The sequence below is a fragment of the Meles meles genome, chromosome 6, assembly GCF_922984935.1.
Source record: "Meles meles chromosome 6, mMelMel3.1 paternal haplotype, whole genome shotgun sequence".
NCBI lineage: Eukaryota > Metazoa > Chordata > Mammalia > Carnivora > Mustelidae > Meles > Meles meles.
In genome coordinates this window covers 91114322-91138465 of record NC_060071.1, presented here as the reverse complement: position 1 = coordinate 91138465, position 24144 = coordinate 91114322, and the positions used below count along the sequence as shown (strand labels likewise).

Here is a 24144-nt window from a genome sequence, read left to right as displayed (position 1 = left end):
CTTTGCAATGAATATACGCCACTTTCTTAATAAGTAGTAAGTGCTATTTAAAATATAAATATAAAAAGTAAATATCACTATTTTGTGCAAAATTATGAATGGAAATCCCTTTGATGTACTGTGAAAGCATAAAGGGTTCTTTTTTTTTTTTAAGATTTTATTTATTTATTTGACAGAGAGAGATCACAAGTAGGCAGAGAGGCAGGCAGAGAGAGAGAGAGAGGGAAGCAGGCTCCCTGCCAAGCAGAGAGCCCGATGTGGGACTCGATCCCAGGACCCTGAGATCATGACCTGAGCCAAAGGCAGCGGCTTAACCCACTGAGCCACACAGGTGCCCCAGCATAATGAGTTCTATGCAGTTGTGCCCTCTATATCAAGGGGATTCTCCTCTCACAGTGGGAAAAAGGAAGCTAGTCACAACTTGGCATCTGAGCATCCGCCCACTCGAAAATCTCAGTTAATAAGACAGGAAACAGCCCTACCTTGTTGTTGTATTTCAGAACTCCTCTGTAGATATAGGCACGCACACTCTGAGGATAAATTTTGATGGCCTCATTACAATTCAAGATTGCTTTGGAGTATCTGCCTTTCAAACCATAGAAGGCTACTCGGCTTAAGTATGCCTTTTCAGGAAAAGAGCAGAGGAAAGCAGGAATGAATATTTTAGTAAAGTATCAATTCTCCCAAAATATATAGTTTGAACAAATCCATGCCATCCAAAGACGGTATAAAATATAGTCTTTTTTCCCCACTCTCTTTTTTATTAGAAAATATTTCAAACAGGCACCTGGGTGGCTCAGTCTGTTGAGCATCTGACTCTTGGTTTCGGCTCAGGTCATGATCGTGGTCAGGGTTGTGGGACCCAATCCCATGTAGGTTCCAAGCTCAGTGGGGAGTTTGCTTGAGATTCTCTCTCCCAGTCCCTTTGCCCCTCCCCCACTCATGCACACACTTTCTCTCAAATAAATAACTCTTTTTTTTAAATAAAGTATTTTGAACATACAGAATAATCAAAAAAATAGTACAATGAACATCCATATAACTACCATGTGGATTCAATGATTATTATTGCACAATATTTATTTTATCTATTTTTCTGAACTATTTGAAAATAAGTTGTAGACATCACTATACTTAATACATAATACCTGGTGACCCCTAGGTTTTCTATTATGCAAACATTCTCCTACATAAGCACACTATCATTACAGATCTGAGAAAATTAACAGTATTCTCTAAAATCATCTAATATTTAGCATATTCAAATTTCATAGCCAAGCTTCACCTCTTGAATTTTGTGTTGTCTGTACAGTCTCTTAAAAGACAGGAATAAATGTGATAGCAAAAGATGAAGTAAATAAAATTAATAACAGTATATGAAATCATAATTAATAGGTATAATAAAATATTAACAGTATTTATAAATATCACAATTCATGAAGCACTTTTGCATAAAGTATCACTGTTGTAAACAAAATTTTTAGTTCAGGGGGGAAATACAGATATAGGAATTATCAAAACACAGTCGAAAAGTAGGTATAAGTAACCAAATCTTGCTAACTAATAACAATGACATATGAAGATTTAGTAGTTTTAACAAATTTGACACATTCTCCAAATCATTGAATTATTCACTTAAATACCTGGTAATGTTTTGGATTGAGGGTAATTGCACGATTAAAATCCAGGATCGAGCTATCCTTGTGGAGTTTTACTTTACAAAGCCCACGTTGATAAAAGCCTTCTGCAAAATCAGGATTTGCTTTCACAGCTTTTGTAAAACAATCAAAAGCCTAGAAGAGTATTTTGTTAAGTAGTGAGTAGAACAGAGTGAGTAGAATATATTAGTGAAGATATATGAATGAGTAGAATATATTAATTTAAAATGTTAATAAATTATAGTGTGTAACAATTGTGGAAAATTTTCACTTATCTTTGGTCATTTTAAATTCATTTTTCCCAGCGAACTTTGTGAAGAAAATAAAAGTAATATAAACAGGCCAGGTTTATTACTGTAATTTATAGGTCCCTTTACTCCCAGACTAATGTCAATATAACTCATATTGTTAGATAACAGTAATTTTGGAAGTATGATTTTAATTGTGTTTATTCAAAGTACAACTTGTACATTTATTTTTCATGAGGGTCAAAGAACCATAGCAGATAGTTATGAAATTTCTTAACAGTGGAACTCTAAAATTTTTCCCAACATTGTAAAGCAAAGATAGGTTTGCTCTGGTTGTCCAAAAGGGCTAAAAACACAGAAAAGATTTATAATTAATCTTATATTTGGGGGGATTTCCTAGTGGAACTACTAATCAAGTGCAACTCTTTTTCAAGTATATGGAATTGCAAGACCTTATGGGTACCAAAGACCAGAATGATGTGTGGGTGTGTGTGCATGACTATGTGTGTCTGTGTCTATATGTCTGTGTGTAGAGAAATTAAATTATGAAATACCCCATGTTAGCCATTATAAAATAACAATTATTTTGTCACATCTTTAACAATTTTTAAATGGAGTCTGCTTGAGATTCTCTCTCTTCCTGTCCCTCTGCCCCTCCCCTGCTCACGTTCCCTCTCTCTCTAAATAAATAAATAAAATGTTCTTTAAAAAATAAAAATAAAGTACTTATAATTTAATAAATAAATTCATAATGTGATAAAAATATTCTGCAGTAATAATTTCTTACAGTTAGATTTACTGTTTTGGTAGGGATCAGACATTAGTCTTTGGAATATTGTGGACAAACAAGTCTCAAAATAAAATGTATTGAATAAGTAAAACAATATCGTAGGCATTGCAGAGTGCACACTGATTGCAATAAGCCAACCTTTATAAGAAAGTTGGTCTAGGGCGCCTGGGTGGCTCAGTGGGTTAAAGCCTCTGCCTTTGGCTCAGGTCATGATCCCAGGATCCTGGGATGGAGCCCCACATCAGGCTTTCTGCTCAGCAGGGAGCCTGCTTCCTCCTCTCTCTCTCTCTCTCTCTCTCTCTCTCTCTGCCTGCCTCTCTGCCTACTTGTGATCTCTGTCTGTCAAACAAATAAATTAAATCTTTAAAAAAAAAAAGAAATTTGGTCTAGTCACTCACTGTATAGGTCAGAAACAGAATTGAATGTAAAGAATGAATTTCTATAATCACAAATAATCTATGCTCCTAAACATACAAAATACCATTTGTATGTTGCCTTCTTCCATGTAACAAAGACCCAAGTTATACAGACAGTCTGCTGAAGCTGCTACGGCATTTGGTCCTTTATCAGAATGAGAAAAGATATCCAACGCCTTTTTAAACATTCTCACAGCTTCCTAAAACAATTAAAAAAAAAAAAAAGACAGATGAGATTGTTTCTTTCTAGTATTTACTTAACATGATGAACATGACAGCTTAAACATTAAAGGGAATCCTGAGTGCACAGCCTGACTCACATTTCACCCTAGGCACACAGGCCTGGTAATGATACAGGCTTTGTCAGTGCACTGCCAGATAAGGACCCTGGCAGGGAATCTGATGGCAGGGAATCCCACCAAGGTGCCTCTCCTACAATCCACTACTTAAGCAGGCTTATACATGTGCACTTTTGAAGCTATAATTTCTAAGTTCTCTGATGTGGTTTTAATCAACCTGCATTTTGTCCTACTGTCCTCTTATGGGATTCCACTGGCACCAGGAAATGAACTAACATCAGAAATCACCCATTTAAATGACTTAGTCAAAATAGTTGAAATTCGGGGCGCCGGGGTGGCTCAGTGGTTTAAGCCAGTGCCTTCGGCTCAGGTCATGATCTCAGGGTCCTGGGATCGAGTCCCGCATCAGGCTCTCTGCTCGGCAGGGAGCCTGCTTCCCTCTCTCTCTCTCTGCCTGCCTCTCTGCCTACTTGTGATCTCTCTCTCTGTCAAATAAATAAATAAAATCTTTAAAAAAAAAAAAAGTTGAAATTCATTAATGAAAAAAATTCAATTTCTCAGACAGAAATGACTTTTTGTAACAAACTAATAGGTACATTTATCTATATGGAAATACAAATATTTATGCCTCTTTAGCCCATTTTCTTAATTCTATTAGATTACTAAAAACATCATGAGATTTAGCTTGGATATGCTAAGTGTCCTCCGTGTCCCCCACTTAGCTTTTACTTCATATATTTATAGCCTACCTTAATGTCCATCTTTCCATCCTCACTCTCAGCATGCGACCTTGCTGTAGGAAAAAAGTATCACCTTCTTTCTCCATTTCCCTCCTTTTTCCTTTTCAGTGTATCTATATCTTCCTTCATCTCCATCTTTTTTCTCTCCTGTCTTTGAGTGGTTTCCTTTCTTCTCCTTTTCAGAGCTAACTCCTCAAGCTGTATTCTTGACCCCAAATCCTTCTGCCCCACCCAAACACAAGTTATTTCCTCCTCTTCTGGATTACTGCCCCTTCACTATCTCTTTGAGTCCATAGAGTCTTCCATCCCATTTAAATTAAAGTGAACACACCTTCACTCCCTCCTGCTTCCTCTCATAGTTGATGTCCTACCTGTCGCTTCTTCATGACTCTAAAAAAGTCTCCGAGGGAAGCTCTGGAGGGGCTTGCAGGTAAAGCATATTTACATTCTAAATAGAATACTGCATCTGCTGTGTGGATAAACGCTTGGAAGAGATCACCATGGTTGCTATCATTCTAGCAAAATAAAAATATGCTTTGGACTAGGATAATGACCACAGAAATAGAGAAAGGAAGTAGAATTGAGAGATATTTAGAAAGAACCAGGAGAACATCACTATTGATTGGATAGAAGAGGGCAATCAAAGGTAACCCTGAGTTTCTACAGAGTAATGGGTAGGGGCAGAGGAGGTTAAAGTAAACAGAAGAGTATTCCAAAAAGAAATTCAGTATCATAAAGGTGTCAATTCTCCCTACAATAACCTAGAGTTGACAGAATTTTTTAACAGATCTTGACAAGCTGAATTTAAAATGTATATAGAAGAGAATAACCAGGAGTTTCCTAGAGAAGAATATGGTGTAGGGACTAGCTCTACCAGATATCAAGAATTACAATAAAACTGTAATGATCATAATAATTCAGACATTGTAGGGGCTCCTGGGTGGCTCAGTCAGTTGAGCATCGTACTCTTGATTTCAGCTCAGGTCATGATCTCGGGGTCATGAGCCTGCACTGGGCTCTGTGCTCAGCAGGGAGTCTTTTCGAGATTCTTTCTCTCTCTTTCTGCCCCTCCTCCCCTGCTCGCTCTCTCTCTCTCTCTCTCTCTCTCTCTCCCCGCCCCTCTCTAAAAAAAAAAAAAAAAAAAAGACTTTACACTATTGGGCCAGGGATAGAAAAACTGACCGAAAGAACAGAATAAAGAGCCCAAATTCAGATCTGCATATACATGAAAACTAGATGTACCTCTTCAGATCTTTGGTTTGAGAGAACATTTCAATAAATGATACTAGAACACCTGAATGGGGAAAACTGATATTTTATCACTTATTTCACACTCAAAGAAATCAATTTAAGTTAAAGTCTTAAATGGAAAAAGCCAAACTTCTAAGTATTTAAAAGAAAATATGGAAGAATATCCATATGACCTTAGGATAGGGAAAAATTTCTTAAAACAAGATTTTTTTAAAGCCATGACAATAAAATAAAAAATATATTAATTCTACTACATTAAAATTAAGAACCTCTATTTAAAACCAGGCACACATTCAAGAAGAAACATGGCACACATAACTAACCAAGGATTAATATACAGAATTTATTTTTTAATGCCTAAAATCAATAAGAACAAGATAAACAAACAAAAAATAAGTTTAGGATATTGATGAGACGGGAAATATGAGTGGTTAAGAAACATATAAGATGTTCAATCTGTGCTCAAACAGAAAAATGGGAATCAAGACCACAATGAAACATCAGTTTTTATCCACCAAGTTGACAAAAATAAAGTCTGATAACCAGTTACAGTAGAGGATATAGATGAACAGGCACACACGTACATGTGGTATGTAAACTGGTACAACCCTATGTAATAATGTGTCACTTTCTTAGACATTCACATTCTCTACACACCAGCAATTCCACTCTCTAGGAATATATCTAGAAAACTACTCCACATGTTAACAGAATACATGAAAAAGAATATTTATAGCAGCCCTATCCTTAAGAGGATAAGAAGCCAAATGTTAACACAAGAATCAATAAATAAATGTTATAATTTAGTTTTATAAAAAAAAAGTATGGAAGCCATCGTTCTAATAAGCACAATATAAAAACCCTGTTAATAGGTTAGTAAATGTTATCCAAGACTTTTCACCTTGTTTCTCTTGGCCTTCATTTGAGCTTTTGCTAGTAGAATATACATGGTGAGCTCAGGCCTGTTCAAAGTGATCCTATCCAAGACCTGGATGGCCTTGTCATGGTTTTCACAAAATGAATAAATGAGCGCTTGCTGTATAGGACTCAACTCAATGAGACCTAAAAGGAAAAGAAAGTTTATCAATACCTTTAACAAGTATCTATGATTAAATTTTTTAATTTTTTTAATTTTTTTACTTATTTTTTTTCCATTTTATTTATTTTTTCATCATAACAGTATTCATTGTTTTTGCACAACACCCAGTGCTCCATGCAAAACATGCCCTCCCTATTACCCACCACCTGTTCCCCCAACCTCCCACCCCTGACCCTTCAAAACCCTCAGGTTGTTTTTCAGAGTCCCTAGTCTCTTATGGTTCGCCTCCCCTTCCAAAAAAATTTTTTTTAATAAACATATAATGTATTTTTATCCCCAGGGGTACAGGTCTGTGAATCGCCAGGTTTACACACTTCACAGCACTCACGATAGCACATACCCTCCCCAATGTCCATAGCCCCCTCCCCCTTTCCCAATCCCACCTCCGCCCAGCAACCCCCAGTTTGTTTTGTGAGATTAAGAGTCATTTATGGTTTGTCTCCCTCCCAACCCATCTTGTTTCATTTATTCTTCTCCTATCCCCCTAACCCCCCATGTTGCTTCTCCATGTCCTCATATCAGGGAGATCATATGATAGTTGTCTTTCTCCGATTGACTTATTTCACTAAGCATGATACGCTCTAGTTCCATCCACGTCGTTGCAAATGGCAAGATTTCATTTCTTTTGATGGCTGCATAGTATTCCATTGTGTATATATACCACATCTTCTTTATCCATTCATCTGTTGATGGACATCTAGGTTCTTTCCGTAGTTTGGCTATTGTAGACATTGCTGCTATAAACATTCGGGTACACGTGCCCCTTCGGATCACTATGTTTGTATCTTTAGGGTAAATACCCAGAGAACAAACAATCCAATCAAGAAATGGGCAGAGGACATGAACAGACATTTCTGCAAAGAAGACATCCAGATGGCCAACAGACACATGAAAAAGTGCTCCACGTCACTCGGCATCAGGGAAATACAAATCAAAACCACAATGAGATATCACCTCACACCAGTCAGAATGGCTAAAATTAACAAGTCAGGAAATGACAGATGCTGGCGAGGATGCGGAGAAAGGGGAACCCTCCTCCACTGTTGGTGGGAATGCAAGCTGGTGCAACCACTCTGGAAAACAGCATGGAGGTTCCTCAAAATGTTGAAAATAGAACTACCCTATGACCCAGCAATTGCACTACTGGGTATTTTTCTATTTTTTTTTTTTAAAGATTTTAATTATTTATTTAACAGACAGAGATCACAAGTTGGCAGAGAGGCAGGCAGAGAGAGAGGAGGAAGCAGGCTCCCTGCTGAGCAGCGAGCCTGATGCGGGGCTCGATCGCAGGACCCTGGGATCATGACCTGAGCCAAAGGCAGAGGCTTTAACCCACTGAGCCATCCAGGAGCCCCAATTAAATTATTTTAAAGAAGTCAAGCAATTCAATAATTTATGTTTGAAATATGGATTAATAAATCAATACAATATTAAAATCTATTTACCACCAACAAAAATAAGACATTCCAATTACAAACAATAACAAAAACAAAAAAATAAAAGTATAACCCTGGCATCTCCTCTAATAATCTCTCACAAGACTCATTTCATTATGAAGCATTTAATAGTTGACATGTACATAAGAAACTGAAGATACAAAGTTTCAAAAATCTATCTTTGATTAGAAATAAACTTTTCATGTTATCCATACATAACTATTGCAAACAGTATAAACATTCTTAGGAGGTATTTATTTTTAAATTAAGACGATTATAATTTTGCATTGATTATATTTACCTTTGTTCATTTCTGCTACTTGATAAATAGTAAACTTTGCAAGATCATAACATTTCATCATAAGAAGATATTGTCCTCTGGAAGAAATAATACCTTTTTAATTCTAAGCAGTAAAAAATAATTTTTCTTAAACAAAATGACATAATAAGTCACTTACATTTTTGTAGTTATAATACTTTTATTCATACTTATGTATGATAAAAACAATGCAAAAATTATAAATATTTTATATAGTCTAAATAGACCAATTAGCATGCAGATGTGATGAAAAACAATTTAGGAAAAATGAAGCTGAAAGTAAAATACTCAATTTTTTTTTCAATGATCTGTATTTTAAATTTTGTACTCTAAACCCACAGCTAACATCATACTCAGTGGTGAAAAACTAAGTTTTCCACTAAGATCAGAAAAAGACAAGAATGCCCATTCTTGCCACTTTTATTTAACATAAAAGTCCCAGCCACAGCAATTGACAAGAAAAAGCAATAAAAGGCATCCAAATTAGAAAGGAAGAGGTAAAACTCTCACTATTTGCAGATGACATGATACTATATAGAGAAAACTCTAAATACTCAAAAAAAAAACTATTAGAATAAATGAGTTCAATAAAGGTGAAGGATACAAAATGAATATAGAAAAATCTTTTGTTTCTATGCACTATTAAATAAGGAAAGATCTGAAAAAGAAATTTTTTTAAAATCTCATTTATAATTGCTTCTAAAAGAAACAAATTCCTAGGAATAAATTTAAACAAGGAGGTGAAAGATATGTACTCTAAAAATTATAAGGCATTGATGGAAGAAGCTGAAGATGACACAAGTCAATGAAAAGATATTCAGTGTTTATAGATGGAAAACTATTATTATTAAAATGTCCAAGCTGGGGCACCTGGGTGGCTCAGTGGGTTAAAGCCTCTGCCTTCGGCTCAGGTCATGGTCTCAGGGTTCTGGGATCGAGTCCCGCATCGGGCTCTCTGCTCAGTGGGGAGCCTGCTTCCTCCTCTCTCTCTGCCTGCCTCTCCGCCTACTTGTGATCTCTCTCTGTCAAATAAATAAATTAAAAATTAAAAAATAAATAAATAAAATGTCCATGCTATCCAAAGCAATCTAGAGATTCAGGGCAACCCATATCAAAATACCAATGGCTTTTTTCATAAAACTAGAACAAATAATCCTAAAATTTATATGAAACCACAAAAGAACCCAAATGGCCTAAGCAATTTGAGAAAGAAGAACAAAGGTGGAAGTTTCATACTCCCTGATTTCAAATTATACTAAAAAAACTATAGTAATCAAAGCAGTATGGTACTGACAGAAAACAGACAACAGACAATGGAAGAGAATAGAAAGCCCAGAAATAAACGCACACTGGTATGGTCAGTTAATCTATGAAAAAGGAAGCAAGACTATGCAATAAAGAAAATACAGTCTCTTTAATAAGTGGTTCTGGGGGAAAATAGACAGCTATAGGCAAAAGAATTGGATCACTTTCTTACACCATACACAAAAATAAACTCAAAATGGATCAAAGATTTTATCTAATGTAAAACCTGAAACTATAGAACTCCTAAAAGAAGACATACACCAAAAACTCTGTTACTGGTCTTAGCAATATTTTTTTGGATCTGTTTCCTCAGACAAAGGAAACAAGAGCAAAAATAAAGCAATGGAACTAAACTGAATTAAAAAATAAAAAGTCTTGCACAGCAAAGAACCATTAACAAAATGAAAAGTCAACCTACTGAATGGAAGAAGATATTTGCAAATGTTATATCTGATAAGGGGCTTATATCCAAAATATATAAAGAACTCATACAACTCAATTCCAGAAAAAACAAATAATCTGATTAAAGATGGGCAAAGCACCTGAACATTTTTCCAAAGAAGACACATGGATGGCTAAAGGATGTTCAACACCATCAGGGAAATGCAAATCAAAAGCATAATGAGATAATACCTAACACCTGTCAGAATGGCTATTATCAAAAAGACAAGAAATAACAAGTATTGATGTGAAGAAAAGGGCACCCTTGTACACTATTGATAAGAATATCAATTGCAAATTGATATGCAAATTGGTACAGCCACTATGGAAAACAGTATGGAAGTTCCTCAGAAAATTAAAAATAGAAATACCATATGATCCAGCAATTCAACTTTTGAGTATTTATCCAAAGAAAATGAAACACTAATTCAAAACAGTATATGCACCACTATGTCATTGCAGCATTATTTGTCACACCTAAGATATGGAAGCAATCTAAGTGCCCATCAGGAGATTATTAAGTCTGAAAAGACAAATACTGTATGATTTGTATTGTATACAGATACTGTATTATTGTCTGAAAAGACAAATACTATATGATTCCACTTACATGTAGGATCTGAAAACCAAATGAACAAACAACAAAAGCAGTTTTTGGATCATTTGGATACAGAAACCAAATGAACAGACAACAAAAGCAGAAACACCCATAAATACAGAGAATAGTTGCCGGGGGGGGTGGGTAAAATAGGTGCAGGAGAATGGGGGGTACAGGCTTCCAGTGTTGAAATGAATAAATCATGGGGATGAAAGATACAACATAGGAAGGAGAGTCAATAGTATTGTAATAGTATTATTTGGTTGGTAGCTACACTTGTGGTAAGCATAAAACAAGGTAAAGAGTTACTGAATCACTATGTTGCACACCTGAAACTAATGTAGCATTGTGTGTCAATAACACTCCAGTTTTTAAGAAGATATGGTATATATGTGAAACAGAATATTACTCAGCCATAAAAATTTCACCCATCCCCTCCACCCACCTCCCCTCTGGTAACCCTCTGTTTGTTCTCTTATTAAGAGTCTGCTTTTTGGTTTGTCTTTCCCCCCTCCCTTTGTTTTGTTTCTTGAATTCCACAAATGAGTGAAATCGCATGGTATTTGTCTTTCTCTGACTGGCTGGTTTATTTTGCTTAGCATTACACCCTCCAGATCCATCCATATTTTTGCAAATGGCAAGATTTCATTCTTTTTGTGGTTGAGTATATTCCACTGTATATATACATATCTTATTTATCTATTTATCTACCAATGAACACTTGGGCTGTTTCCATAGTTTGGTTATTGTAAATATTGCTGCAATAAACATAGAGATGCATATATATCTTCAAATCAGTGATCTGTATTCTTTGGATAAATACCCAGTAGTGAGATTACTGGATCATAGCATAGCTTAAACAGTTGTATATTAATGCAAGGATAGAGCAAAGGGGAAATCTGGTTATTTTATAATATAAATTATTTTAAACTTTAACAAATACAATAGCTATATCTGACTTGTTAATTAGAAGAAGGCCATTGCTGAGAGATTAAATATAAAAAGAGGAGCTAGAAGGATCAAGAGGGAAGTAAAGATCTCAACAGCTAGCTCATGTGCTAAGTTGTCCAAAGAAGAACTCCATTTCTATGTTCATACCTTATTATATATAATTGGATTCCATCTGGCTGAAGGTGGATAGCACGCGATAACTCTCTTACTGCCTCTTTCGGTTTATGTAACTGTTGAGTGATAAACAGAAACTTTGCTGATAATACTGATTGCTTCCCTTCTGTTGTTTCCCTCCCACCATTCAGTACGGACATTTTGCAAGAAAATCTCCTAATACACATTTTTTTCAAGATTTTATTTATCTATTTGACAGACAGAGATCACAAGTAGGCAGAGAGGCAGGCAGAGACAGGAGGAAGCAGGCTCCCTGCCGAGCAGGGAGCCGGATGTGGGGCTCGATCCCAGGACCCTGGGATCATGACCTGAGCAGAAGGCAGAGGCTTTAACCCACTGAGCCACCCAGGTGCCCCCTAATACACATTTTTTAAGAATTATCAAAGTAAATAGGATACAGGGAAGTTAAAAAAAGTTTATGATGCGAAGTCTTTGGTTCCTTAAAACCACATAAATGTGGTATATCACAATTTATAGTTTGTTTTCCCTTTTCACTTAGCTTTTTGGTTTTTCTCCTTTAACCAGAACACCTTTTCCACCTTTTCCATGCTAGTTAATAAACTAGCATGCAAAGGATGGTAAAATAAAAACTAAAAGTAAATTCTACTTAAAAATAGGAGGAAAGCGGCGCCTGGTTGCCTTAGTTGGTTAAGTGAGCAACTCTTGATTTCAGTTCAGATTATAATCTTAGGGTCATGAGATCAAGCCCAGCATCAGGCTCCATGCTGAGTACATGGAGTCGACTTGAGATTCTCTCTCTCTCTCTCCCTCTGCTCCTCTCCTTGCTTGCACATGTGCACTCTCTTTCTCTCTGAATAAGTAAGTAAAATCTTTTTAAAAAAATAAGGGAGGAGAAACAAGTTTGCCCTTAAGTAAGTGAATGAATAAAACAAAATACAAGAACAATGGAAATTATATGTTTAAAATCAATATATAATGTAAACATTGATTATTTCCTTAATATAGGTCACAGGAGCATAATCTGGGTTTGTACAAATGTGGGGGGGGGTCTACTATCACTGGGAGTATCACAAAAGGAGGACTATAGAGAAATGAACAAAATGAATCTGGGACATCAACAACTCCTCTTATAACGCTGACATAGTGATACAAAGAGGAGAATGCACAGAACTAATTTGTGCACAGAAGTAGGCAGCGTCTGTTGAAATATACAAACTGTCTGGAGGAAATAGTGGATGGAGTCAAAAGAAGGAATCCAAAAGTAGGGACTAAGAAATGTGTTTAAATAAATTTGAGAATTTCCATAGAACTTCAGTGTTTCTCAAGCTGATCCTCCTCCACTTTGTGTAATTAATAAACCATCTAGTTTCATTATGTCTGCATTGTTCCACCTGTTCCAATATCTATGTATTGAGGAACCCTGTTTGGGATATATGGAGACTCACTGTCTGATCTTTATAAGCTGTCCTGGGGTAGCACTTCTCCAGGCAGCCTTAGATTAGATTCTCTTTGTAGGCTGAACACACATAGTAGGCATATGCATTCTTCTATATACAAACACAGGGTTTGATGTGCAATTGTTTTATTTACATGAGATCATACTGTGCACACTTAACACTCTTCTGAATCTTGCTTTTCTTATTTGACAATACTGGTATCATTCTAATTACTGTTTTTATTGACTACATAGTATTCTATGGTATGACTACAACACAATTTATTCAACCATTACCACATAGACTTTTTCCTCCTAAGAATAATGAGACTCTGAATATATATCTTTATACCTTGATATCGTGCTGGTGCATTGGTTTGTAAGGGTGCCCAGAAGGAATTCCAACTTCTCCAGAAGTCTTCAGCTCCATCAACATGGAGTTAAGCAAAAAGACCACACACCAGAAGTATGTCCATCCCTTCCCCAGCAATAGTGAAGAGCAAACTTTCCCTGAGGCAATACTAAATCTGCCCTGGTTCTTTTACCTCCATCATCAGGGAGGGGAGGACTTTGTGTGGGACTCCAGTCACACTGGGTCCTGAGATGTGAACTGTGGAGAAGACGCTCTAGCAACTCTCAATGGACAAGCAGTATGAGCAAGAAATAAACATTTGCTATTTTATTACAGTGATTTTTTAAGTGTTTTGGAGATTTTGTGGTGTGTGTGTTTATATGTGTTAGTGTGTGTATGTGTTTAACCACAGCACAAACCAGGCTATCCTGACTGAAACCAGTGTGACTAGAGGACTTCCAGAAGACAAGGGTAGAAGGGAATAAGGAGCCAATTCCTGTGGCTCTTGCAGGCCTTTGGCTTTTGCAGGACTTGGCTTTTATTCTGAGTGCAAGGGAAACTATTAAAGGGTTTTGGGCAAAGTGAAATAATCTGACTTATGTTTTAATAGGATCATTATAGACGCTGTGTTGAAAAATCCATCAAAAAGTAGTAAAGAACAGAAGCAAGAAGACCAAGAGGTCCCTGCAGTAATCCTGGTGAGGAATGACAGTGTTTTGGACAGGATGGTTAGTGGTGGAGTGGTAGGCAGGGATATCTATCTTGAAAGGTAGAAATAGCAGTTAGTAGCGTTTATCACTGGAAAGTCCAATTTGATTGGAATCAGAGAGGACTTTTTTACTATTTATTGCATTGTTTATAACACTAAAGATAAATTACACTTTTTAATTTAAGTAACTTATAAAATTTAAACAATATTAAAGGCAAGTGTGAATGACTAGGATCTCATTATATGCATGGATCCCATTCTACAAACCCACCTGCTCACTACACACACACACACACACACACACACACACACAGTCCAAACAACAGACTGCAAAACATTAACAGCAGTTGTCTCTAGAGAATAAAATTATGGATGGTTTTTAACTTATTTACATACATATATTGCATGAAATAAATATATATTATTTTTGGAATAAGGAAAAAAGTTATTTTTTTTAAATGAAAGACAAAAATTCATGCCTCATAAGTAGAGTCTTTATGCATAGGTAATTATAGTTAACTACTATGTAATATTTATTGCTTGAAAATGCATTAGTCTCTATAATTAACTGAAAACAAGTACATTAATAGCTAAAATTATATCGAACAGGTAGATATCCAGAAAATTTTTAAAAATTTTTTAAATCGAGGTTTTCAAAACCTAAATACCTTCTGATAGGTTTCTGCTTGACAAATATAGCTTTGAATATATAAAGGATCAAGTCTAATAGCCTCAGAAAAATGCAAAGAGGCTTCAAAGTAGTTATCCAAGTATAGCAGATGTATGAGGCCAATATTTATGTAAGCCAAAATAAGAGTTCTAAAAAAAAATGAGAAAGCAAAACCTTGTTAGACATTTTAATTACTGTAAATGTTTTTCAATGTTGAATGAACCTAGTGAAATACATACATCAATATACAGCAGGGTTTTTTTTAATGTTTTACTAAAGCAAAGTAAATCAATTAACTATTCTCTATTAAAAGTTATAAACACCTTTATAAAATCCTTAGTAGAGAATCAACATTTGTAGAGAGTATGCTAGGAACAGAATTCCTGAAGTCCTCAGGCAATACTTTACTCTTCCTTGACTTAATCTTGACTTATCTTGAATTACAAGTTTAGTTTTTCTCAATTTAAAATTTTCACTTCAGGCTATATTGTATTTGCCCTGACTAACAGAAACAGTAATATTCCCAAAGCCTGGGATTAAAAATCCTCTCCACATAGGTATAACCCAGCTTCTTTTCTATATCAACTAAATGTATTTTTGTCTTAGAATCCAAAAATTCTCAATATATAAATGGTCTTAGAAATTACTTGATCCAGTGCCTCTATTTCAAAATGAGGAAAACTACATATCCTATAACCCAGCTTCATTAGAAGCCTAGACCCTTTGCCTAAAAGACATCAAAGTTTGCACTGCCCATTTTTGGTTTTGTTTTGTTTTTTTCAACTTAAACTCTTTTCCTTCCCTTCCTGGCTCAAAAATATACAAAAGAAAACTACGTGGGGCGGGGGGGGCGCCTGGGTGGCTCAGTGGGTTAAGCCTCTGCCTTCCGCTCAGGTGGTGATCTCAGGGTCCTGGGATAGAGCCCTGCATCGGGCTCTCTGCTCAGTAGGGAGCCTGCTTCCTCCTCTCTCTCTGCCTGCCTCTCTGCCTACTTGTGATCTCTCTCAGTCTGTCAAATAAGTAAATAAAATCTTAAAAAAAAAAAAAAAGGAAAAAACTACTGGGGCCATTATGGAGCCATTTTCTACCTTTCCTGAGTCAAACTTTTTACCTTATATAAGCTAGGTAAACATTCTGCTGGTTGGCAATTGGTATGCTCTGTTACTTTTTTTTTTTTTTTTTTGACACCTTTCATTTTAATGAATGCTTCATTGAAAAGAAAGGAAATTAATTAATTCTGTGTTTTAGAGCTGAGGCTTCTGACTAGCGTGTGCAATTCTCAGTCTTTGTTTTTTCCGGAACCTATGTTCTAGTGCAATTGGTTTTTTTTTCTTTTTGCTTTGCTATGCAAAATGAAGTCAGAAGTTCTAAATAGAGAGTTTCTTCTGATTGAGTCATATGTTGTGCATAGCTGTATCAAGCAGAATATTTTCTCATTATTTTATTTTTTTAAAGATTTTATTTATTTATTTGACAGAGAGAGAGATCACAAGTAGGCAGAGAGGCAGGCAGAGGGGGGGGGGGAAGCAGGCTCCCTGCTGAGCACAGAACCCGGTGTGGAGCTCAAACCCAGGACCCTGGGATCATGACCTGATCTCTGCCTGAAGGCAGAGGCTTTAAACCACTGAGCCACCCAGGTGCCCCTCTCATTATTTTAAAAGTTAGTGACAGTTTTTCATGAAGTTAACTTCAAAAAGCCCTAACCTGAGTATCCCCACACTGCTGTTAATAACTTTGTGTTGTTATCTGTGAATTGGACTCCTCTCAAATGCATGCAATCTCTAAAATTTGCAAAAGTATCTGAGGCAAACCAATGTTGGGAACAGGTCTTATTTTAGAAGTCATCTTATTTTCAGAAGTAGTATTCTGTTTCTAAGATGGCTTTATAAATGTCTCATTTTACAAGATTATTAATGATGAGGGGAAAGGGTTTTTTCTTTCATTCTCTTCTTAATTTTATACAAAAGTGAAATCAATAAGAATAAAAGGAAAACATACCTTTCTAGAGAAATAACGGTTTCAAAGTCACAGATTGCCAACAACCAAAGTTTTAGATCTGCATAGAGTATGCCCCGATGTAGAAAACAACCAAGATTCTCATAGCCATCGTTTATGAGAGCTTAAAAATAAAAATATATAGCTTATTCAGGTTCTGAACAAAAATATCTGAGTTATATTTTAGTCTTCACCCTTCTTATTGCTTATTCTTACACTTTAACATTTTATAAAACAGGTCTGTGATGAATATATTTGGTGAGTAAGAAGTAACATTCACATAAAAATGTATGTGTTTATAAGCAAAAATGTGACTATCAAGGTTCGAAAACTCATTAAAACTGGAAGAAATCCTGATGGTAATCCAGGATAGTCCACTCACTTCATACATGAAGAGATTAAGTGCAAAGGAGCTAGGTTCATTGACCACAGTCATGTTGCAAGTCAATGGCAAAGATGGAACCTCTGAGTCACATTAGTGGATGGCAGATAGAAGAGCACCCTTGCCCTTGGTGACCTGTTCATTATCAGGAGGGCATCGCTATTGGCCATAAAAAAGGCTCTGGTACAACCCCAGACTGGGGTAGATGGTAGAGATCAGGATACCACTCAACAACATGGAAGGGCAGCTCAAAGAGGCTACTTCAAGGCCAGCAGAGCTTGGAGTTAAGGCAGGCAACTTGACTATGCATGTCCCAAATAACAGGAGTGTGGGGCAAAAAGAATCTTCTCTCAGTTCTCCAGGTGTGTGTCTCTCATCTGTAACTGGTCTAGAGGTCATCTCATGTCTCTTCACTTACTAATTTTCCCTTCACTTTTTCAAAAGCAGGTTGGTGAATTATATGGGTTTTCCACAATATTTGATTCAAGTCTTCTAAGCGTCTCAAGCCTATACTGGCCGAGAAGGGAAAGTTTTGCCAAAAATGTGCATAGTGCTTAGTCTGGAACACAATCTCACAGTACTAGATTTTGGGAAGTGTATCTAGTGTAAGCAACGATCATACAGATTAAATAAATAATCCCATGAAGGCAGTCTGACTGCTCCATTCACAGTATGACTGGCTGGCAAAAAGCAACTCGGCTGCAATTTCAGGGTTGCTCTATGAAGGGACAAAATATTATAATTACTCCACTTCTCTGGGCCTCCACTTCTTCATCAGGGATGAAAATAATACCTACCTCATAGCACTATTCTGCATATTGATTGAAACGCCTTATACAGCTTTTAGAATAGCGTTTGGCAAGTAGTCAAACGCCCAATATATGTTAGATATTATTACTACTTGGAAAACGATCTTAAGGGTCCTTTTTGAGTGTGGAAGATAAAACTCTCTAGGCTAAGCTGCAGACAAGGATTAAAGCCAAAATCAAGCTGGTCTGCTCTGAATAATTAAATGACAGGGATTTTGTATTATTGCGATAGTCTAGAAAAGAGGGAGTGAAGATTCCACAACTGGGAAAAGAGAGAAGTATGAGAAGGAGGCTTAGATAACTGAAGAGAAAGGAGGTCAGGTGGCAAAGGAAAGGGCTGACAGAGAGAAATAAACTTCAAGAAAAAGGGGTGTGCTTGACCTTCAAATTTAAATTGTTTCTGTTAAATTTGTCCTTTGAACCCCAAAATGTTCACGAACAGTAACCACAAGAATTGTGTGGATGAACAAAAATGGAGAATCAAGCAGGGAGCAGAAATTAGATGCAAAGATTACAAGAGAATTAAATAAAAACTTAACTTAGTCTTCCTTTCCAAAAATCCTTAGAAGGGAGAACACCAGAGTCCTTTAGCACATAAAACGGACTTTTGAGTTATTTTATTTGAATATTCATGGGACGAGTGGCCTCAGAGCTGTGCAATTCTCTTTATAAGAGTCTAGTTGTCTCTTAATCTCATACTCCCTTTTCTAAAATGATAGGGTTCTAGCACTTTGCACCCAGGGGAACACAGCCATGTTTGGAATGTTGGTCTCTGGCTACAATTATCCAACCAAAATGGGTTAATTTATTCAACTGGGGACATTTACTGAGTGTTTACTCTATGCCCAGAATTGTGCTGCGCCTATTGATATAACAAGAATACACTGATACAGGGTAAAGTGGAAATGGTTACCTTTAGCTATTGGCATCCTATCAGTAAGGATTCTCAAAGCTCATTTTTAGTGTAAGGGTTAAAAAACTCTGAATTTGACTAATCAATGCCCACCAGGAAAATTCGCTGCAAGCTGGATTTCCAGAAATATCCTCAGAATTCAATATATAAAAAGAAATTTCTTTGATATGATATTCTCCCATTGCCAAAGTTACACACCCATGTAAGTACAAACACATTCACATTGACTAACAGGGCATACTAGGAACACTTTAGCTAAACCATTGTAGCTTGTAAATATATATAAAAATACATATTACATAATTATATATTAATATATAACTATATTTAACTACATAAAAATATACATAGTACATTAATCCTCCCATATTAGTATTACATTTTCTGAAAATGAACTGATGAACTTCAGATCAAACTCCTATATATGTGTAGTTGAAGGTGCAGTACCTGAAACACTATAATCCTGCAGCGCTCTAAAGGGGCTACTCTTTCTAAATAGGCAGGCTCTGTAATACAAAGCTAACCAGTTATTAGGATCTAAGTGAATTGCCACAGAAAAATCTTGAGTTGCTTGTTTATAATATTGCCGTTTAAAATATGCTCTTCCTCTGTATGTCCTAGAAAAAGAAAAAACATCATTTTAATATGTATTGCAAAATATACATTTTTCTCTTTTTGGTAAACACAACTAATTTTGTATTTGAATAATAATTTGTGATTATTTCCACTTGCTTCTCAAAAAAGTTTAGTGATGATGCTAATAGCAAAAAAAAAAAAGAGAACTTCTTACAAACAATTGTACTTTACTGTATATATAATTATATGCTTAGAAATAATATGCTATATCCTAATTATATGCTTAGTAACTTTATTATATTTTTTGCATTTATCAGAGAGATGTGTCAATAAAATAAATGTGAGATTTATTTTGATTATGTGAGTACCCAAAATATTTGACTAATTTATATAACACTGTTCTCTAGAGAAACCAAATAATTCATTTTGAAGGAAATGGGTCTCAATGAGTGGAGTTGTTAGATTTTTCTCTGGCACTGAAGATACCCCCAAATAAAATGGGAGGCTGTTTTACATGGATGAAATTTCATCAATTGTGTGATTGGATTTTATCTCTATTAACTTCTGCCTCCAATTTTGAAATTATCATGAAAATTCCATTTTCAGTCATTTAATAATGTAAAGCAAACCAGCTTTTAGAAATAAAATAGACAATTAAGGAAAAACAGGAATAATAAGCGAGTAGGCTACCTGCTATGAAGAAGTTAAATCTAGTATATGGGGGATAAAGAGATGTTCAAGAAAGTTATATTATAAAATCAATGATAATTTGGAGAAAAGAGTGCAGCCAGTATGTTGGCAGACTGGTAACAAAGGTCTTTCAAAAACACTAAGCACCCAGAGGGGTACCTGTGTGGCTCAGTCAGTTAAGCATCTGACTTCGGCTCAGGTCCTGATCTCCCATCAAGCCTCAAGAGGCCCCAGCTCAACGGGGAGTCTGCTTGTCCCTCTCCATCACCCCCTCCCCCGTTCATGCTCTCGTCTCTCTCAAATAAATAAATAAAATCTAAAAAAAAAAAAAAAAACTAAAAAAATATAAAAATATTAAAAATTTAAAAGGCACTAAACATCCTAAAACCCAGGATATTTTATCCTGCAGTAAAACCTTTTTTGTCTCATCATTAAGACATGTCTTATATATTTTCTAATGACTACAAGAACATTATATTTATTTTTAATTACTCCTGTTTGCTAGAATAATCCTAATATTTTTCAGCATATACATAATTCTGAACTTAAAATTTACAGAATAAACCTTCAGTAATATTTTTGTAAGATACCATTAAGTCATATCAATTCTTCAAATACAATGACTTTTACATCCTTTCCTTATTTTGTTTCCATTGCCTCATACTTCAGATCCTCATCCGCTCACACCTATGCAACGATTTTACTCCACTCCTAGCTCCAGAGTAATGAGATTTATCATCATGTAATAAAAATGTCTTTTCTCAAAAACTTTCAACAAACCCCTATTGGCAATAGAAGGAGGCCAAATTCTTTAAAATGGCATATAAGATCTTCCATAAGATAGCACCACCTTACAACGCCTTGAACTAATCTTGTTCTTCTCCAACTAATTTGATGCTGTTTGGTACAAGAGTTCTAGCACCAAACAGCCAAGTTGTGAGTACAAAGGCAAAGTTCTTGAAGGAAATTAACAGTGCTCCTCCAGTGAACACAGGAATGATAAGAAAGTGAAACTCCCTATTGCTGATATGTAGAAAGTTTGAGTGGTCTGGATAGGAAGACAAACCAGCCACAACATTCCCCTAAACTAAAACTAATCCAGGGCAAGGCCCTCACTCTCTTCAATTCTGTGAAGGCTGAGCGAGGTGGGAAGCTGCAGAAGAAAAATTTGAAGCCAGCAGAGGTCAGCTCATGTGGTTTAAGGAAAGAAGCCATCTTCATAACATCAAAGTTCAAGGTGAAGCAGCAAGTGCTAGACACAAAAAGAATATCACCACATGATTCTACTTTTATAAAATTTTTTAAATGGCAAAACTAAACTAAGAGTGTTTAGGAACACATACTTCTGTGATGAAACTATAAAGAACTACAAGAAAATGATTAAAATGGAATCCAGGACAGTAGTTACCCTCTGGGGGAGGCAAGGCTCAAAGAGGTCTCTCAGGTGCTGGAAATGTTTCTGGACCAGGTAACAGTTACTTTACATAGTGATAAGTCATTAAGTTGTATATTTGTATACTTTTCTGGATGCATGTTTTATGCTGCTCTAAAAAATTTCAATATTGAACAAATTGTGAGTGAAAAAATGAGAAAGTATGACTTATTTACACGTTTTAAATCTCTTCAAAGCAAAACTTAGATTGAAAGAAAAGCAATGAAACAAGAACTGTATTATGTACCACAAATCTGGAAAAACAAAGTTTATTATTCAAGTTATAATAAAGAAATCTAAAAAAAATGGGCCAATATTTTAAAAATTGATAATGTAATTAGCATTTAGAAAATAAAAATGAAACAATTCTAAATTGTCACTTTATGCTATTAAATTAAATTACCCACTACGGTTAGGATATAGGTAAAGATTTTCATTCACTGGTAACCATGAAAATGGACTTCACTATTTCTAAGGAACTGTCTGATGTATTTCAAGCAATTTTCTTTTCTGGGAATGTATTTTTTTTAAATAATTTCAAAAATCACATCTAAAATAATTCTTACCTGGCTTGAGAATTTTGGGGATCTATATTTAATAGAGCTGTAAAATCTTGTATGGCTGAAATCCAGTTTTCATTTTCATAGTAAAACATCCCACGTTTTAATAACGCATCTGTTCTTTTGGGATCATAAAAAATACACTACATGGTGGATAGAGAGGATGCACAAAAACATATCACATAATGAAAAACCAAAAAACACAAGTATATAATCTCATAGTAAATTAAATGGACTACAACTACATGTTTTTCAACTTGAGATTACATAAAAGCGAACTACTTTAAGATGCCTAAACTTTCTAATTTGCATTTAAAGACAACATCTTTAGGGGCGCCTAGGTGACACAGTCCATTAAGCATCTGACTCTTGGTTGTTGCTCAGGTCATGATCTCAGGGCTGTGAGATCCAGTTCCAAGTGGGGCACTCTCTCTGTCTCATTCTGTCAAATAAATAAAATTTTAAAGACCGTGTCTTTAGGAGGAGCATTTATCATCAAATTCTAAAAATGGGAGGTTTTCTAAGGGAAGGGAAAAAAAACTGCTTATATAAGAAGTCAAGGCTTTTTTGCCTGCTGAAAGTTTAACTGATAAAACTTCTCTGGGGTGCCTGGGTGGCTCAGTCAGTTAAGCGTCCGACTTCTGATTTCAGCTCAGGTCATGATCTCAGGGTCTGAGACCAAGCCCTAGACCAGACTCCACACTCAGTACAGAGTCTGCTTAACATTCTCTCTCCCCTCTCCCTCTGCCCCTCCTCCTGCTCTCTTGCATTCCTTCTCTCTCTCTCTCAAATAAATAAATAAAATCTTTTTGATAATAGAGCACAGCATTTATCCCAATTAAAGATGTTATGTATTAGACCGCATCAAGGTTGACTCAATCAAATCAAATATGTATTAATCTAGTCCCTAAAATGGTGAAAAGAAATAAATTGGTCTTGGTTTATTTATTTCACATTGACATACAAGGCGAGAGCAAAGAGACTCTATTTGTACACTCTATTATAAACTCACTGCCTGTATAGTGATATGGGGATGAGGGGAGAAGTGAAGCACAGGGACCACTGAGTGTTTGTTTTTTTTTTTAAAGGAGGGGGAAAAAAAAACCCGAAAAATTTTGAAGCTTGTTTGACCTCAGGTGGCTACATTAGTCAATGCAAAGAGGAAATGAATAGGAGTAGGTATCTAATAATTTCAATATTTTCAAAAGAGCCTTTTGGTCACTTCTAGGCTTTTGGTCATTTCTAAAGTAGAAGTGACCAAAACTTACAATATTCTCTTGAAGCAAAAGAATATCAAGTATGTTGTTATCATGGATTAAGAAACAGGGCTGTTGGGAACATGGGAAAGCTAAATTATTTCAATAACTTCTAAATTTTCAAATGTACTACAAACTAGAATTTAAAGTGAAGTAAGGAGATGAGTGCAATTCTGTTGCAATCAGGGGAATATATTGCCTGACTCTAGCCTCAAAGTATAGTTTGAATAAAAGTTTACTTCTTCAAGGGAATTCCCTGATATTCCCCAATATAAATATATAATTAAATATCTATTAACCCCCCAATCATCTGTATTTCCTTCATGACGCTCATCATAAATTATAACTATGCATTTATGTATGTTTTTATTTCTTTAATATCTGTCCTTTAAACTATAGGCTCCATGTAGGCAAGAAACATAATTGTTTTATTCACCAGCATTTGTTCCCTACATTGTACAGCACCTTAGTCAATAAATGTTTGAGTGAATGAATGAATGAGCCAATGAGCACAGCTTCTTTAAGAGCAGAGAGGTTTGCTGCAGAAGAGAATCAGCCATGTCTCAAGAGTAATAAGGGGAAAATAATTTTCTCTTTTGTTTGAAGGGAAAAAGCAATTTTCAAAGTTTCTCTAACCACTGTTTCATGTTTCAAGAGGAGAGAGCTAGAGAAGTCATGC

General features: G+C 35.7%; 1 protein-coding gene across 1 annotated transcript in view; it reads right to left on the bottom strand.

Annotated features, from left to right (window-relative positions):
* Positions 1 to 24144, bottom strand: part of TTC6 (tetratricopeptide repeat domain 6) — a 213666-nt gene that overhangs the window by 33495 nt on the left and 156027 nt on the right. Inside the window, exons 14-23 of the mRNA XM_046007869.1 lie at positions 22216 to 22352; positions 19399 to 19568; positions 16851 to 16971; positions 14851 to 15001; positions 11699 to 11781; positions 8239 to 8315; positions 6304 to 6464; positions 3178 to 3312; positions 1644 to 1793; positions 483 to 623 (exon numbers count right to left, since the gene is read on the bottom strand). Coding sequence (XP_045863825.1) covers positions 483 to 623; positions 1644 to 1793; positions 3178 to 3312; positions 6304 to 6464; positions 8239 to 8315; positions 11699 to 11781; positions 14851 to 15001; positions 16851 to 16971; positions 19399 to 19568; positions 22216 to 22352 — 1326 coding nt within the window. The remainder of the gene's footprint in view (positions 1 to 482; positions 624 to 1643; positions 1794 to 3177; positions 3313 to 6303; positions 6465 to 8238; positions 8316 to 11698; positions 11782 to 14850; positions 15002 to 16850; positions 16972 to 19398; positions 19569 to 22215; positions 22353 to 24144) is intronic.